This window comes from Neofelis nebulosa, chromosome 3 (assembly GCF_028018385.1).
Source record: "Neofelis nebulosa isolate mNeoNeb1 chromosome 3, mNeoNeb1.pri, whole genome shotgun sequence".
Lineage (NCBI taxonomy): Eukaryota > Metazoa > Chordata > Mammalia > Carnivora > Felidae > Neofelis > Neofelis nebulosa.
Window position 1 is genome coordinate 188,218,305 of NC_080784.1, and position 14,626 is coordinate 188,232,930.

The 14,626-nt window shown below is 40.6% G+C and overlaps 1 protein-coding gene across 5 annotated transcripts in view; it reads left to right on the forward strand.

Annotated features, from left to right (window-relative positions):
• The window catches only part of PPARGC1A (PPARG coactivator 1 alpha), a 645,787-nt gene that overhangs the window by 594,414 nt on the left and 36,747 nt on the right, over positions 1-14,626 (forward strand). For all 5 annotated transcript variants that reach the window (XM_058722956.1, XM_058722954.1, XM_058722955.1 and 2 more), the window contains 3 exons: positions 9,552-9,746; positions 11,808-11,930; positions 12,791-12,995. In XM_058722956.1, the coding sequence (XP_058578939.1) occupies positions 9,552-9,746; positions 11,808-11,930; positions 12,791-12,995 (523 nt within the window). The remainder of the gene's footprint in view (positions 1-9,551; positions 9,747-11,807; positions 11,931-12,790; positions 12,996-14,626) is intronic.

Sequence of the window (14,626 nt, forward strand, 5' to 3'; positions counted from 1 at the left end):
CCTCTTATCAGCTGCATGAATTTAGGGCCACCAATAGGGTCAATGGGGGGTTTAAATGAAATAGTCTGTACAGGGAAATTAACTCCGCACTGGGCACATAGGAAGCGCTCAGTAAAAGTCAGTTGCCACTTCATAGTATTTTTTTTTTATTAAAATAAAATGTACTGGTAGTAGTATTTATGAAACTATTTAAATGAACAGAAAAAAATGTGAAGTTGAGGCTTAAGATGATGATCGGTATCTTATATCAATCTTAGCAACTGATTATTTTGTACTCTGTTTTGATCTAAGAGGATTGAGAAAATCCTGCTTCATAGAAACGACTATTTGTAAATGGCTCCAGGTTTTAAGCTGTTCACCCTCACTTCTCAAGGTATTTTTTTTTAAATCCTGAGACCAACATAAAGTGATTCAGCATGGCAAGTTAATGCAGTGGTGGTCTCCACTGTGTTTATGATAGGAGAAATAACACATTTGAGTGTGCATGTTGCTTTCTAAAAACTAATTATATTGCTATATGAGCTCAATTATATAAATACATAAATATATCATATACTACAGCGTTTATTATCAGTCCTGATAGCACTTGAACTAACATCCACAGCTCCATGGACCACAGTTCGAAAAAGCCTCTGGCTACTCTATATTCCCACTTTGTCGATGAGTGTGTTATACAGTAAGGGATAAAGAAGCTCTCTCTAGTCCAGATAGATTCCATCCATTGTTTTCTCTTGATTAGTGAGCCTGATGCTTCTGAATGGACAGATAGTAAGTTGGTCTGGCATGATTTTCTCTTCACAAACCATCTTGGCTCTTTGGAAATTTTGCAAATTAATTCCTTGATGATGCGTTCCAGGATCCTCCCAAACACCGGAGTTGGGGTGAATTAATATCTTTATTTACAAGACCTATCCCCACCTCTTCCTTTACAAAAAGTGTACATTATGTTGACTCATACAATTTCAGTACTTTGGGGCTTAATTCAGAATCCGCCCCTCTGTAGTTCTGTTCAAATTTCCTTATCTCCCACTAAGAAAATATTGGCTGTTTGGCCTATCAGCTGATGTATGAGAATGAATGCAAGCTAATTTTAAATTATAGCCAAAGATGAACACCGTTTAATTAGACGGGGGTGGGGAAAGGTGGGAATTATGAACAACAATGACAACAACAACAACAACAACAAGAAAATGAAAAGTCACATTATATTTTTAGGATTAGTTCAACATTTTCTTTGTGATGCTTATTCATTTTAAATAAGCATCTAGTATATGCCAAGTGACTTAGTAGTGATCAGACAGGTCTCACGGTGCTTCTATTTTAGATAGACTAGGAACACGGTAAGTCAGTTAAATATATTGAGTTGAGTTATAGAAGAAAGTGTCAAAAGGAAAAATAAAGTAAGAAAATGGATAGAACGTGCTTGGAGTAGTTGGAAAGGTCCAACTGAGAACGTGACTTTTGGGTAAATGAAGGGATGAAGGGGCAAGTCTGTGGCCATCTGGTAGAAGAGCCTTCTAGTAAGAGGAAATGGCAGGGGCAGAGGCCTTGGAGCAGGAGAATGCCTGGCATTTCTGTAGAGTAGTACTAAGATCAGAGTCGTTGGAGAGGATTGAGACAGATAAATGGGGGCATTGACAGGGTCAGATGATGTAGGTCTAATATAGGGCAATCAACCATACATCCCAGACTCTGATAGTCTGGGCTAATACCCCAGTGATTGAGTATTTACATGCTCAAGAGTGTTCTGGCTTGGGTGCTCAATTACGTGGTGATCCTAGGCTACTAGGTCACTCTTAGGATTTTAACTTTTAGAGACAAAGAGAAGCCTTGGAGGGCCACATCAAGAGGGGGGCAGGCATGACTTAGATTTTATCAGGATCACTTCATCTTCTGGGGCTCCAGGGCGGTTCAGTTAAGCAGTGACTCTTGATTTCAGCTCAGGTCATGATCTCACGATTGGTGAGATCAAGCATCGTGTCAGGCTCCGTGCTGTCAGTGAATTGGGAATCTCTCTCTCTCTTTCTGTCTCTGCCCCTCCCCCTCTTGCACATTCACAGGTGCACATGCTCTCTCTCTCCCTCTCTCTCTCAAAATAAATAAATCAATATTTTTTTAGAAAAGGGATCCCTTTGTCTTCTGTGCTGATAATGGGCTATTGGGATGGGGAGGCAAGAGGCAAGGGTGAAAACAGCGGAGCCAGTTGGGAACCTACCAGATTATTGTTTGGGCATGTGCACCAACCGCAGCCAGAGTTGAGTCATTTCACTTGAGGCTGTGTAACTAGTTAGTGGTGCAGAAGGGACTTGGGTCAATTGTCTTGACTTTCACTCCGGTGTCCTTTACACAGAGCCCTGTTTCTTCAACCTGAGAACAAATTGAGTGCCGGACTAGATCTTTACAGGCCCGTTAAGCCTCCTGTGTGGTAGTACCACGTGGTTGCTTCCTCTTCATGTGGTGAGAAATGGACATGAAACATCTCCCTTCCCCCCCTTCCAAATGATAGCTCATTTTGAAGCCTCAACCAAGATTTTCTTAAGCCTTTCTCTTGAACATCTGTATTTCCACCTTGGGCTCATGTAACCTCTTCAGAATAATGAATTCCACATGTTGGGGGCATGCTTATTAACTCATGAATGTGTGGTATGAGCTGATAGGTAGGATGGAGCCTAATACCGATGTGAACACACATTATTTGGCTGCTTAAATAGGATCATAAATGTTAACAGAAACGAACTAGACTCCCACAGGTGTAAACATATCTATGCGGGGAAATCTTCAGTTTTGCTTATATTTATTTTCATTTGGTTCTCGTTTTATTTTTACAGGAACTGTCTTCAGTTTTTGATCATTGCTTCCCTCAGTTATAGTGGATAACCGGGAGGAAGAGTACATGTGTTGATTACACTCATATGTAGTCAACTGCAATGGAATATAGGAGAATACACTTAAGAGATTGAAATGCACATCTACATAGATTCTGTTTTAAATATGTGTACTTGAGATGCAAACTTTTGTGTGTTTGTGTTGGGGGCATGGTATCTATAGGCACATTTACATACATGGTATTCTTTTTTAAATTATTTTCTTAATGTTTATTTATTCTTGGGAGACAGAGACAGAGTACAAGCAGGGGAGGGGCAGAGAGAGAGGGAGACACAGAATCCGAAGCAGGCTCCAGGCTCGGAGCTGTCAGCACAGAGCCTGACGCGGGGCTCGAACCCACGAAGTGCATGATCAATGACCTGGGCCGAAGTCGGACGCTTTACCAACTGAGCCACCCAGGCGCTCCTACATACATGATATTTTAAGTAGCCTATATGTCCATGGAGAGTTACCCAAACAGTGAAATTAAAATTTGTGTTCTTTCTATTAACCATTGTATCAGTACAACTTTAAATTCCAGCAACTTTGGCATCCAACGGAGCAAATACAGTGTCACATAATGTGCTTATCTTATCTCTTATGGGAATAAAATAGGGGAATAAGCAAATTCTCAGGGAGTATGTTAGAAATGAATAGATACAAAAGTATAAAAGAGAAAGAGAGTTGTTTGAGAGTGAGTATTCAAAATATTAACCTCTCTAAGGGGCGCCTGGGTGGCGCAGTCGGTTAAGCGTCCGACTTCAGCCAGGTCACGATCTCGCGGCCCGTGAGTTCGAGCCCGGCGTCGGGCTCTGGGCCGATGGCTCGGAGCCTGGAGCCTGCTTCCGATTCTGTGTCTCCCTCTCTCTCTGCCCCTCCCCCGTTCATGCTCTGTCTCTCTCTGTCCCAAAAATAAATAAAAAAACGTTGAAAAAAAAAATTTAAAAAAAAAAAAAAAAAAAAAAAAAAACAAAACAAAATATTAACCTCTCCAGCAGAGGCTCAGACCCCTCAGAGCGGATGCATACAACAAACCATCAGTGACGTGGGATCTGTCCTGATTAAAATGCTTTAAAGGAAAAAAAAAAAGCCAATAACCTCAAAGTCTAATTCAGTAGTCTAAGTCTGAATTGTTATTTTTTATTTCATTTCAAAAAAGAAGAAATTATTATTTTTTAAATTTTAATTCAGCTTCTTGCAAATCTTGAATCAAACTTTATACATTAAAACCAAAAATTATACATGTAAAAGGTTTTTTTTTGTCTTTTTGTGCCTGAAACAGAAGTACAGAACTTTATGTATGAAGATCCAGGAAAGGGACTCCTATGATCAATTGTATTTCTTATTTGAACTCCTGAATCTATCCTAAAAGTCACTTTTTCATTTATTTACCTCAACTCCCAGTTGGGGTCTAGTGGGACAAATAATCCAAAATAGTGGATAATCCAAAAATGTCATTTATATTTGGCCTCAGAATGCATTACCAGATGTTACTCTAGCAGATTTCCCTTCCTAATTAGGCCTCACTTAAAGGAGGAGTTAATTTTGTCTTCATTAGCTGCTTCCAAATCAGCGGGATGGGGCAAGGAGGAAGCTCAAGGCATGCTGGGTATTTGGGAGGAAGCTGGCCCAGTGCTAAAAGTCGGTGGTAGATCGTGCTCAAAGAATGAAATTCAAATATGGGCAATCAAGATGATGGGCATATACACTGGAGATGTTTGTTGAGCACCTTCTTGAAGAATTCTCAGGCTTTTACCAATTCTTTTTGTCTCCCTATTAACCATGAGTGCAGAAAAAATTCTGTAATAGGAATTAGGCAGATAATGACCTAAAATTTTATATAGAAAAAAAAAAAAAATAGAGGCTCAGAGAGGTTAAGTGACCCCTCACATAGATTGATCTCGGAGTAAACAGTACCTAAGATACTGAAACTGATTAATGAATGATAAGGAGACCCCACTGTTTCCTTCTTATTGATGATTTGAATAATGAGGAAGCAAGAATTCTCCTGGCCTAATTCGCATTAAGAGAGCTAAGATAATGAAGCTGTGATTAAATGGCTATTAAACTATTTTTATCAAACAGAGATCAAGCGAGTGTGAGAATCTGGGGACGCAGAGTGTAATTGCAATTCTACAAGATGTGGAAAAAATTACTATCATAAGCAGGGCATGGTCCTTCCATAATAGCCTGCATTTAAAAATCTTTGGGATACCACATGCAGTTTTCGCTTCGCAGTTCTCCCTTCAGGTGTCGGTGTGCATCTCAGAGTCCCTCATTTCCTCCTTCATTTAGTAGATTTAGTCACTCTCTACGCACCTGGGCAAGCTGAATGCATGTCTGCCCCACCATGTGTAATCAGTTGGAAGATCCTTTTGCCAACTGCTCACAAGGGAAGCAGGCCCAGATATTACGTACTGGATCCCAAATTGCAGTCTCGAGGTGACTTTGAGCACTTGAAGGAGCAGGATCGACCTTCCTTTAACTGTACCCTTTGAATGAGTTCACACTTAGTGCGGGTCAAATAGGGACCCAGCAGTCCCAACCAGCGATCATAATGAAACTTCTGGTTTGATGGAGTGTTTTGAACTGTCATTTGTTGGTGACGAACGCTTCGGAATTGTTGAACATTCTAAATGTTGGGTTGTTAGTATACATGTACGCCTGTCATCTGTCACTGGAAATTCTTTACAACTTGAGTGAGTTTTTGTTGATGAGGTGTCTTTACTCCTGGAGCTCCCTTAGAGAGTGAGTGTCACAGTCACACAGACCTTTGTTCAGGCCGGAAGAATAGCACCAGACTTGCGTAAGGAGAGCCCAAGGTTGACACCCACCATGGGAAAAGCTGCCTGATAGGTACAGAGCTCCCCTGCGGAAATGCCCGTCGGCCTGGGCTGTTTCCTTCTTTTCTCTACCTCTCTGCTGCCATCTGCAAGACTGAGCTCAGCTGTGTAGTTGTCGATCGCTACCGAACTGGTGACCCACACTCTGGTTTTCGCCTCTCCGCTTTTCTTTTCTTAACTTATATGGAGCTAATAAGTGTATTTTTGTAGGAATGGTAAATTCAAACGATTAGAAAGCAGTGTCAGAGCAGAGTCTTTGCAGGGATATCTTGTAAAGTCATTTTACAACCTGATGTATTTCCATGCCCCGTCACCTGTGAACAGGCATGTGTTAGTAGGCCAGTGTGCTTCGTCTGCAGTGACTTTGATTTATTTGCTCTGTAAATTGGGACCGAAGCGATAATGGGAAGTGACATTAATTGTTTACCAGAATCCTTTTTGTCACATCCATTGCCTTCTCTGGAGTGTGTGACTGTTGAAACTCATGCTAAACTAATTGATATTGCCACAGTGCGGAGCAATGTCCACTCACCTTTATATACAGGAGTATGTGTTGAGCTTCGAAACGAAAATGTCATCAATAAATATTTTAATTTTCCCCCCGGTCTTCTATGATTAGACAAAACATGGAGAATTTGAAATAATAACATTTTCTTCTTCCATAATTCAAGAACAACTTGATTAAATGGTCTCCGAGCACCTTCTGAGTCACCCACATTCAGGGATGGTAATAAAGAGGTTTAATAATCATTTCTGATGAACACGGATTAAATAATGATTACAGTCCATACTGGTTGACTACCAGCCTGCCCTAGCTACATACCCCAACACACACACACACACACACACACACACACACACACACTGCCAATCTTCCATCCCACAACCCTCCCTCCCGTTGTGGTTCCAGTAGAGAGAATTTAAATGGCTGTGGCTTAATCAGATCTTGTAAATTAATTATGACATTATCAGGCTCCACTATTTCTGCCATTGTTTTTGATGTACATTCACCCGGGCTTTATTAAAGAAATTGGAGAAAACTAGTTAATTTAAGTGTTCTTTGTCATTCTGACTTGATTGGAATTATTGTAGTTTGTTTACACGAGGGATGGAACTAAGGCGCTATTGTATTATGTGATTGAAAGCAAATAGAGGCTTGTAGTGTTGCTGGAAAGCCAAACACAAAATTTAAATCGGGGTAAACAAAATTACTCATTTATTGGTAAACATTCTTAACTGTTTTTCTTGAGCTATTTTTGAACGCCTTTGAAATAAGCCTTTCTGAAAATTGGGATACCTGGAAAAGAAGCCCAGTTCACTGAGTTGTGTGTGTGTGTGTGTGTGTGCTTGAGATATCTTCAAAGACTATTTTTATTTGATAATATGCATACATTTACATTAATGTAAGTCTCGTGATTTTAGATGATTTAAAATAATATATATTTAATTTTTTAAAAAAAAAATTTTTAACATTTTATTTATTTTTGAGACAGAGAGAGACAGAGGATGAATGGGGGAGGTGCAGAGAGAGAGGGAGACACAGAATCGGAAGCAGGCTCCAGGCTCTGAGCCATCAGCCCAGAGCCTGACGCGGGGCTCGAACTCATGGACCGCGAGATCGTAACCTGAGCTGAAGTCGGCCGCTTAACCGACTGAGCCACCCAGGCACCCCAATATATATTTAATTTAAATATGACTTCTATTTAGGACAGATTAATAACCCGAATTTGGTTTTTTGTATGTGGGGGAATCTAAATTAAAAGAGGAGAGATTGGAATCTTTGGACACTAGGTTATGACCCTGGACAGAAAATAAGTGACAATCATTTCAATATCTTTATTATTCAGATTACATGGACAGATCCAGAAAAATGGAGGCTGGGGGATATGCTCACTAATGTTTTGTTATTAAATCAAGCAATTTGTTTTTGAAGCATTGGTCAGTTTTGGAAGAAGCGGTGCCATTTCGGAGTTAACATTTTACCCCTCTGATTAGGATTTACCTCCTGCATTGGAGTCTTCAAACTCAGAGACTTGTCATTCTACCCCGTGTGCCCAAAACCACTTGACTCATAGCGTTAAGTCCAGGAGCATTAGAGAGATACATTATGCAAAGGTAAGAAATGCTAGTGAAATCCACCGTGAGGACAAATGGCTCTTTTTGGGCCCTTGAATCCAAAAGAGAAAGAAGTCTGTAGTTTTATTCCTGGGTGGGGGACTCCTCAGTAATGAAGGAAAACAATTTTTATGTGAAAATAGAATGTATACGTGATAAAGGCCTGCCTAATTTCTCTAGTAATACAATTTGATTTTCTGATTAGCTGTCTTATTCTGTGATTCTTGTAATTTTGTCAGGTCAATTAACTGGAGTTGAGTGCTAGAGAGAAAGGACGTGTGGGCACTGCTGGCTTCATTAGATGTCAGTAGCTTAGGTGCCTTTTGTAATAGAATCTGTGTGGGATAATTTAGCCGATATTGTTAATGTCATAGCATACAGAACTTAAAAAAAAAAAGATTTATGAAGCAGGTCAAATTGGACAAACAATGTGGAGTGCTATCAGAAGGGGGAAAAAGTGATCTACACAACATACATTCTAGGTACTAAATGCAGATCAAGGAATTATTCAGCAAGGAAGCAATGACGATACCGTGTACCAGCACTGGCCCTGGTTGCCCAGGTGCATGGGGTATAGCACATGTTCCTCTAAACAAGGTGTATAAGCCCCAACTTGGGAGATCTTGAAAGTTTTTGTGCAGAGTCCTGAAATAAATATCATCTTTTATAATACATTATTTACACATTCTTCCCTGGCACTGAAAGTTTTATGAGGGCGAAGGTTGGTCTTTCTCTTTTTATCTCTAACACCAGGCATGGCCCTGGTATTGTAGGTGTGCAGATGTTTATGGAATGAATGCCTGAAGCTTAACTCTCCAAGGGTGTGTCGATGGGCATGATTGTGGGAGTTGGAGAAACGAGTTAGGATATGTTTTCAGGAGCCCCCATTCAAAGTAATGTTGCACTAGACTAGTACCCCAGCCGCAAGAAATGAATGCATTTGAGAGACGTTACAAAGCAAGACTCTACTTAATGACTGACCAGATAAAGAAGACTCGGGGTAGTTCTAGAGTTTGAGTCTGCAGAACTGTTACCCAAACTCAGGAAGTCAAGGGAAACAGCAGTTTGGTTGTGAAAGGGCCTGAGTTTGGGTTTTGAAGGATGAGGGAGCCATTATCAGGTAGAAATGTCCAGTGGGCAGTGGTAGATTTATGACTAAAGTTGGGAGAGATGTCAGGGAGGGAAATAAATGGCTGTGGAGTGTTCAGTGATGAGATTATAATGGAAACCATGAAAGTGTATAGTTCCTCTTGGTATCGTTTCAGTTTCTCGTGCTGTTCAAACTGAGGGTTATCTAAACATTTTGCCTGTACAGGAGATTGAAACACTGCATCCGCAGATGAAATAGATGATGGTTAAAATTCTCTCAAGTTCTGAGATTCTCTAGACCTTCTCCTTTGGTTAGGGAAACAAGGCATAAACATGGGGAAAGTGCGAGCAAGACGGAGTCATACCCAGTTGTGATAAGCACTGATGCCATAAATTGCTAAATTGGACAGCTCAACAATCAAAGACCGGTACCGAGAGGTATCAGTTAATTGTCGGATTCAGACCCAGAGTGAATTTGGAGTTTGAGGAAGACAGGATCTTTTGTATTCCGGCATGAACCTTCAAAATTTCACGAATAGTTTACTCATTTGGATAAACATGATCCGCCTATGCTGATTGATAGCGTTACCTATCGCCCAACGTCAGCTCATCACGACGTCTGTTTTTCCGTTTTTGCAGAAGATAGATGAAGAGAACGAGGCGAACTTGCTAGCAGTCCTCACAGAGACACTGGACAGTCTCCCTGTGGATGAAGACGGATTGCCCTCATTTGATGCGCTGACAGATGGAGATGTGACCACTGAGAATGAGGCTAGTCCTTCCTCCATGCCTGACGGCACCCCTCCGCCTCAGGAGGCAGAAGAGACGTCTCTAGTAAGAACCCTTCCTAGTGTTTAACGGGAATTGGAGTTGCCTCTGGCTACCCGCTGCATGGGTATGACGTAGTAACAATAAGGTTTGGGTTTTTAATTTAGACTGATGCCAAAATAATTCCCGAGCACACTCGGAGCTGCAAATTCTTGTGATTTTGTGTGCAAGAATGTTGGTTGTTAACAGGCTTCACGTAGTCTTACGGAAGTTTGTTTTTAACTGTCTATGGCTGTGGATGTGTGTGTATCGTTATTTCTTAGCATTATTTATGTTCATGGTAGAAACTTAGAAGATGTAGATGACCCGAAATGATCGCACCAAAAATTCACCTGTGATTTCAAATCATCTCTGATATAAAAAGGTTGAAATCTCCTCTTGTTTTAAGATCTGTCATCATATTTATGAATTTTAGATATGCATAACTGTTAGTGTTATACATGACTTTACTGTTTGGAGATGTTCTAATTCATTAAGAGGTTTCTTATGGTTGGATATTTGGTCTTTGTCCTGTTTTTTCACCATCATAAATTATGTGATAATCGACATATCTGTAGTTTTATTCTTATGCCCATGATTCTAGAAATAAAAGGTAGAAAAAGGGATATGCAATATTTTAAGGTTTTAGATCCATAATTCTTATGAAGATTGAAAAATAATAGCACATTTGCAACCTAAGTTCCCTAAATTTATGGTAGGCAATGAAGAGTGAATTTGTTGGCAATGAAGAGTAAATTTTCTTTTCGATGCAGTGCTTGACCAGAATTTTATTAGTTCTAAGACACAGTTTACCTTCTCATCTATGGTAGCCATTTGTCATTTGCCATAAATCTGATGTAAGACCACACTATGTAAATTATGGAATGCTGTTCTCCAAACTTTAATAATGTTCCTTGGCATGCCATTTAGAGGTTGTTTCTCTCCCATCTCTAAGTTTTTTAAATGTGGAAAGCACTCCATGTAAACATACGGAGACTCTATTCGTATGCCTGTGCATTTTGAGTTTTCTGGTTTAGAAGAAACTGTCCCATAAGTAATTGTTACCTGGCCCCCAACACACACACACACACACACACACACACACACACCCCGTTTCTCCATTTCTCTGATTTCTTTACATTGATACCAGATGATTTGCATCTGCGTAACTGATTCGACTAGGAGGGGTTGTTGATTCAGAGTCATCCTGCCTGTCCAAGCAGGGACGTCCCAGCAAGCCAGCAAGTCAAATGAAGAAACAGGGGTCAAGAAAGAGTAAATGACAGGGCGACTGGGTGGCTCAGTCGGTTTAAGCATCTGACTCCATTTCAGCTCAGGTCATGGTCTCATGGCTTTGTGAGATCGAGCCCCGTGTTGGGCTCTGCGCTGACAATGCGGAGCCTGCTTGAGATTCTCTCTCTTCCTCTCTCTCTGTCCCTCCCCTGCTGACGTACACGTGTACACACACAATCTCTCTAACAATGAATAAATAAACTTAAGAAAAAAAGAGAGAGTAAATGCTTTGCCTGAACCAGAATCACATCTCCCGACTCTATCTACTTACAAATCTTTTTCAGTGATAGCCACACTTTCATCACAAATATTTGAATCAGTAAAGTTAAAATGGATTGTGAAATATCCTTCAAAGCATTGCGGAATATTGTATATATTTTCACTTGATGCATTTGGGTTATTGAGGGGTCAGAATACATAGATTCTGTCCCCAGTCCCCAGTTCCTCATTTAGCAAGGCAGCATTTCTCATCTAGTAGGTATTTAGAAACCCTTTCAGGAAGATGCTTTTGCCTTATTTTATCTTTAAAAAAAAAAAATCAAAGTAGACAACACTTAGTCCCAAATGTAGGGAAAGGACATACTTTCACAGTTGGTAGTATAATGCCAAATTTTTCTTTTTCGAAATATGTTTCCTTTAGCACTATTGTGCCGAGGTGTGAATATAATTAGAGAGTGATGGAATTAATGTTTATAATTATAATTAATTAATTTTAAAGTTTAAAATTTCAATAGCTTACTCGGATGCTTAAAAGATGCATAACTTCTCTTGTTTTTCCCCCTGATATGTTTCTAGCTTAAGAAGCTCTTACTGGCACCAGCCAATACTCAGCTAAGTTATAATGAATGCAGTGGTCTCAGTACCCAGAACCATGCAAACCATAATCACAGGATCAGAACAAACCCTGCAGTCGTTAAGGTACGATGTGAACTTTGTAATATAGGAGGGAAACTAACAAAGGATTTTGCTTGAAGCTGTAAAACAAAGGATAGGTTTATTTCTACGTATTCAGTTGGGATCCCGCAGTTGCTTTCTAACTGTGAAACTATATGAAATGGGTTTCCAAAAGCAGCACTCCAGCTACTTTAAACTAGAAAGAGTTCATTTATGCTTTGTCTTCGGATGATTGGAATGGAAGTTCCACCGTCTGTTACTCCTTGCCCACTTTATTAATACGTGCGGCAATGTGGGTTACAATAAAATTTGCTGATAGGCTGGTATTATCTAGGAGTGACTTTAAGATGCAGGACTGCCGTTTTGCCAGCTGTCTAACCTGAGAAAGACTGTTCTGGAATCACCGCAAAAGATCTGTCTCTGCCATTAATTGGATAGAATGCTGGCAATGACATAATTCGGTTAGCGGGCTGTATTAAACAATGTTTGTCTTGCCATTCACTGTGAGTGAAAACGGAGCGTTAAGGGGTACTTAAGAGAATTGTGAATACAGGGCTCCAGCAATCAGTGGCAAATTAAGGCTTAAACCAGCTTATTTTTTTTTATTCACAGTAAAGGCGCTATAGGGTCTTGTTAGTTACATGTTGCTGAGTAGGAACATTGAAATGTAGGAGAAATGAAATAAAAAGCTGCCTAAATGTCATTTAGGAATTTTAAATGTAATTTTCTTTCCTTGTTCTGCAAACAATTATTCACAGCTCATAGATCTAGTACACTTAGACTGAACACTTCATTGAAAATCTCATCTCTTCAGAAAACCTATATCCATTCTGATAAGGTTCAGTTCACTAATTTTAGCTTTTTCTTTATGCCTCGTTTTTAAGACCGAGAATTCATGGAGCAATAAAGCGAGGAGCATTTGTCAACAGCAAAAGCCACAAAGACGTCCCTGCTCGGAGCTGCTCAAATATCTGACCACAAATGATGACCCACCTCATATCAAACCCACAGAGAACAGGAACAGTAGCAGAGACAAATGCACCTCCAAAAAGAAGTCCCACACACAGTCGCAGTCTCAACATTTACAAGGTAGGCTGGGGACCCAAACACAGGCTGCCGGGGAGGGAGCCGAAGGCAAACCCAGCCTGCACCGGGCTGCGATGCCCCCACTTTGGGCTTTCGCTCCGCGGCCGTCTCTCTGGAAAGAGGATTCAGCACTTGGGTAGAGATTAAGGAAAATAAAAAAAATCTTTCCTTGGACACAGGTTGAACATGTCCTCTTTGGCTGATAATGCGGCCGAATTCATAATCACCAAAAGGCACCTGAAATGTGAACTGGACGGGGAGGGTGGGGGGCGGGCATGTAAAGGGAATAGCTACCTCGGACAAGGTTTATGTGAAATCTGAATTGCTGAGATAATTGAAATTCTGAGCAAGCTGGGCTAGCCAATATTAAAAAGATTTTATTTTTCCCCCCTTCTAATAATGGCAAAAGTGAGGCATTGTTGATTTGCTGTATATACCTTAAGAAATAGTACATAATAATGTATGCAGCCTCTCCCAATTATTAAGTGTATTCTTTCCTTTCTTTCTTTCTTTTTTTTTAAGACCACATGTTACACTCATAGATTTTATTTTGTAAATAGTGATTTGGAAATTCCTGGAATTTATTTTCATTTGCTTTCTATTAAAAAATATGGCCGAGAGCAAACTAAGCATCTGGGGTGATTTTTATTATTCCCATACATTGCTGGAAGGCTGATGCTTCTGAGGCAGATCAGGGTGATTTGGGGAAAACCTGCCTTGGCCGAGATATAATTTTCTTTCTTTTTGGCTCTTCCCTCACAAAAGTCCTGTCTGAGAAGCTTATGAAAGTTGCTGTTGCTTTAAAATATCCCAGCTTCCACATTTGCCCTACCTTTAACCTTATAGTGGAAGCAGGCATATTGTAAAATAGCCATTACAAACACCCACTTCTTTTTTTCCCCTTTTGTTTCCTCAACTTCCCCTTCCAGCTGCAGAGTGGTAGTCCCTGATCCCTGTTTTGAACCATGATTATTTCATACAGGTATGCCGTTGCTGCTGCTTTTAATAAGTATTTTCTTTCCAGTGTTTTGAATTTCCCTCTCTCATCCCTACGTCCCCATAAACCTTCTAGAACCTTCTTTCAGAGTTTGAAATTGGCTTTCAATGAGGTTTTCCCTGGTGGTTATCTCAAAATCACTTGGCCATCCTTTTCTGTCGGTTCGGGGAAAGAGATTTCTTGAAATGGGCCAAGCTGTTTTGTAGCTCACCTTGCCCTGATTGGCCCCTCACACGCATGTGCGGGAACAGTTTTGCTTAGAGCAGAACCCGCGGCGCTTTGGGACGCAGTGGTGTGGAGAGAGCCTCAGAGGAAGGGGGCCAGCTGGGCTTGCTCTAGCGAGGGGATGAAAAATTCACTGGGCTGCTCTCCCCCTGGTCCTAGTGTGTCCTAGTCATGCGTTCAGCGTTTTTGGAGCTGAATTTGGAGTCCTAAACCGGCTGAAACCCTGTAGTGCGTGAAGCCAGACAAACAGCACATGTTCTAAACATGGTGGTTTTTTTTTTTTTTTTTTTTTTTTTTTAGTTCATTAATTTATTTTGAGAGAAACAGAGACAGCGCCAGTGCAGAAGGGACAGAGAAAGAGAGAGAGAGGGAGAGGGAGAATCCCAAGCAGGCTCTGCACTGTCAGCACAGA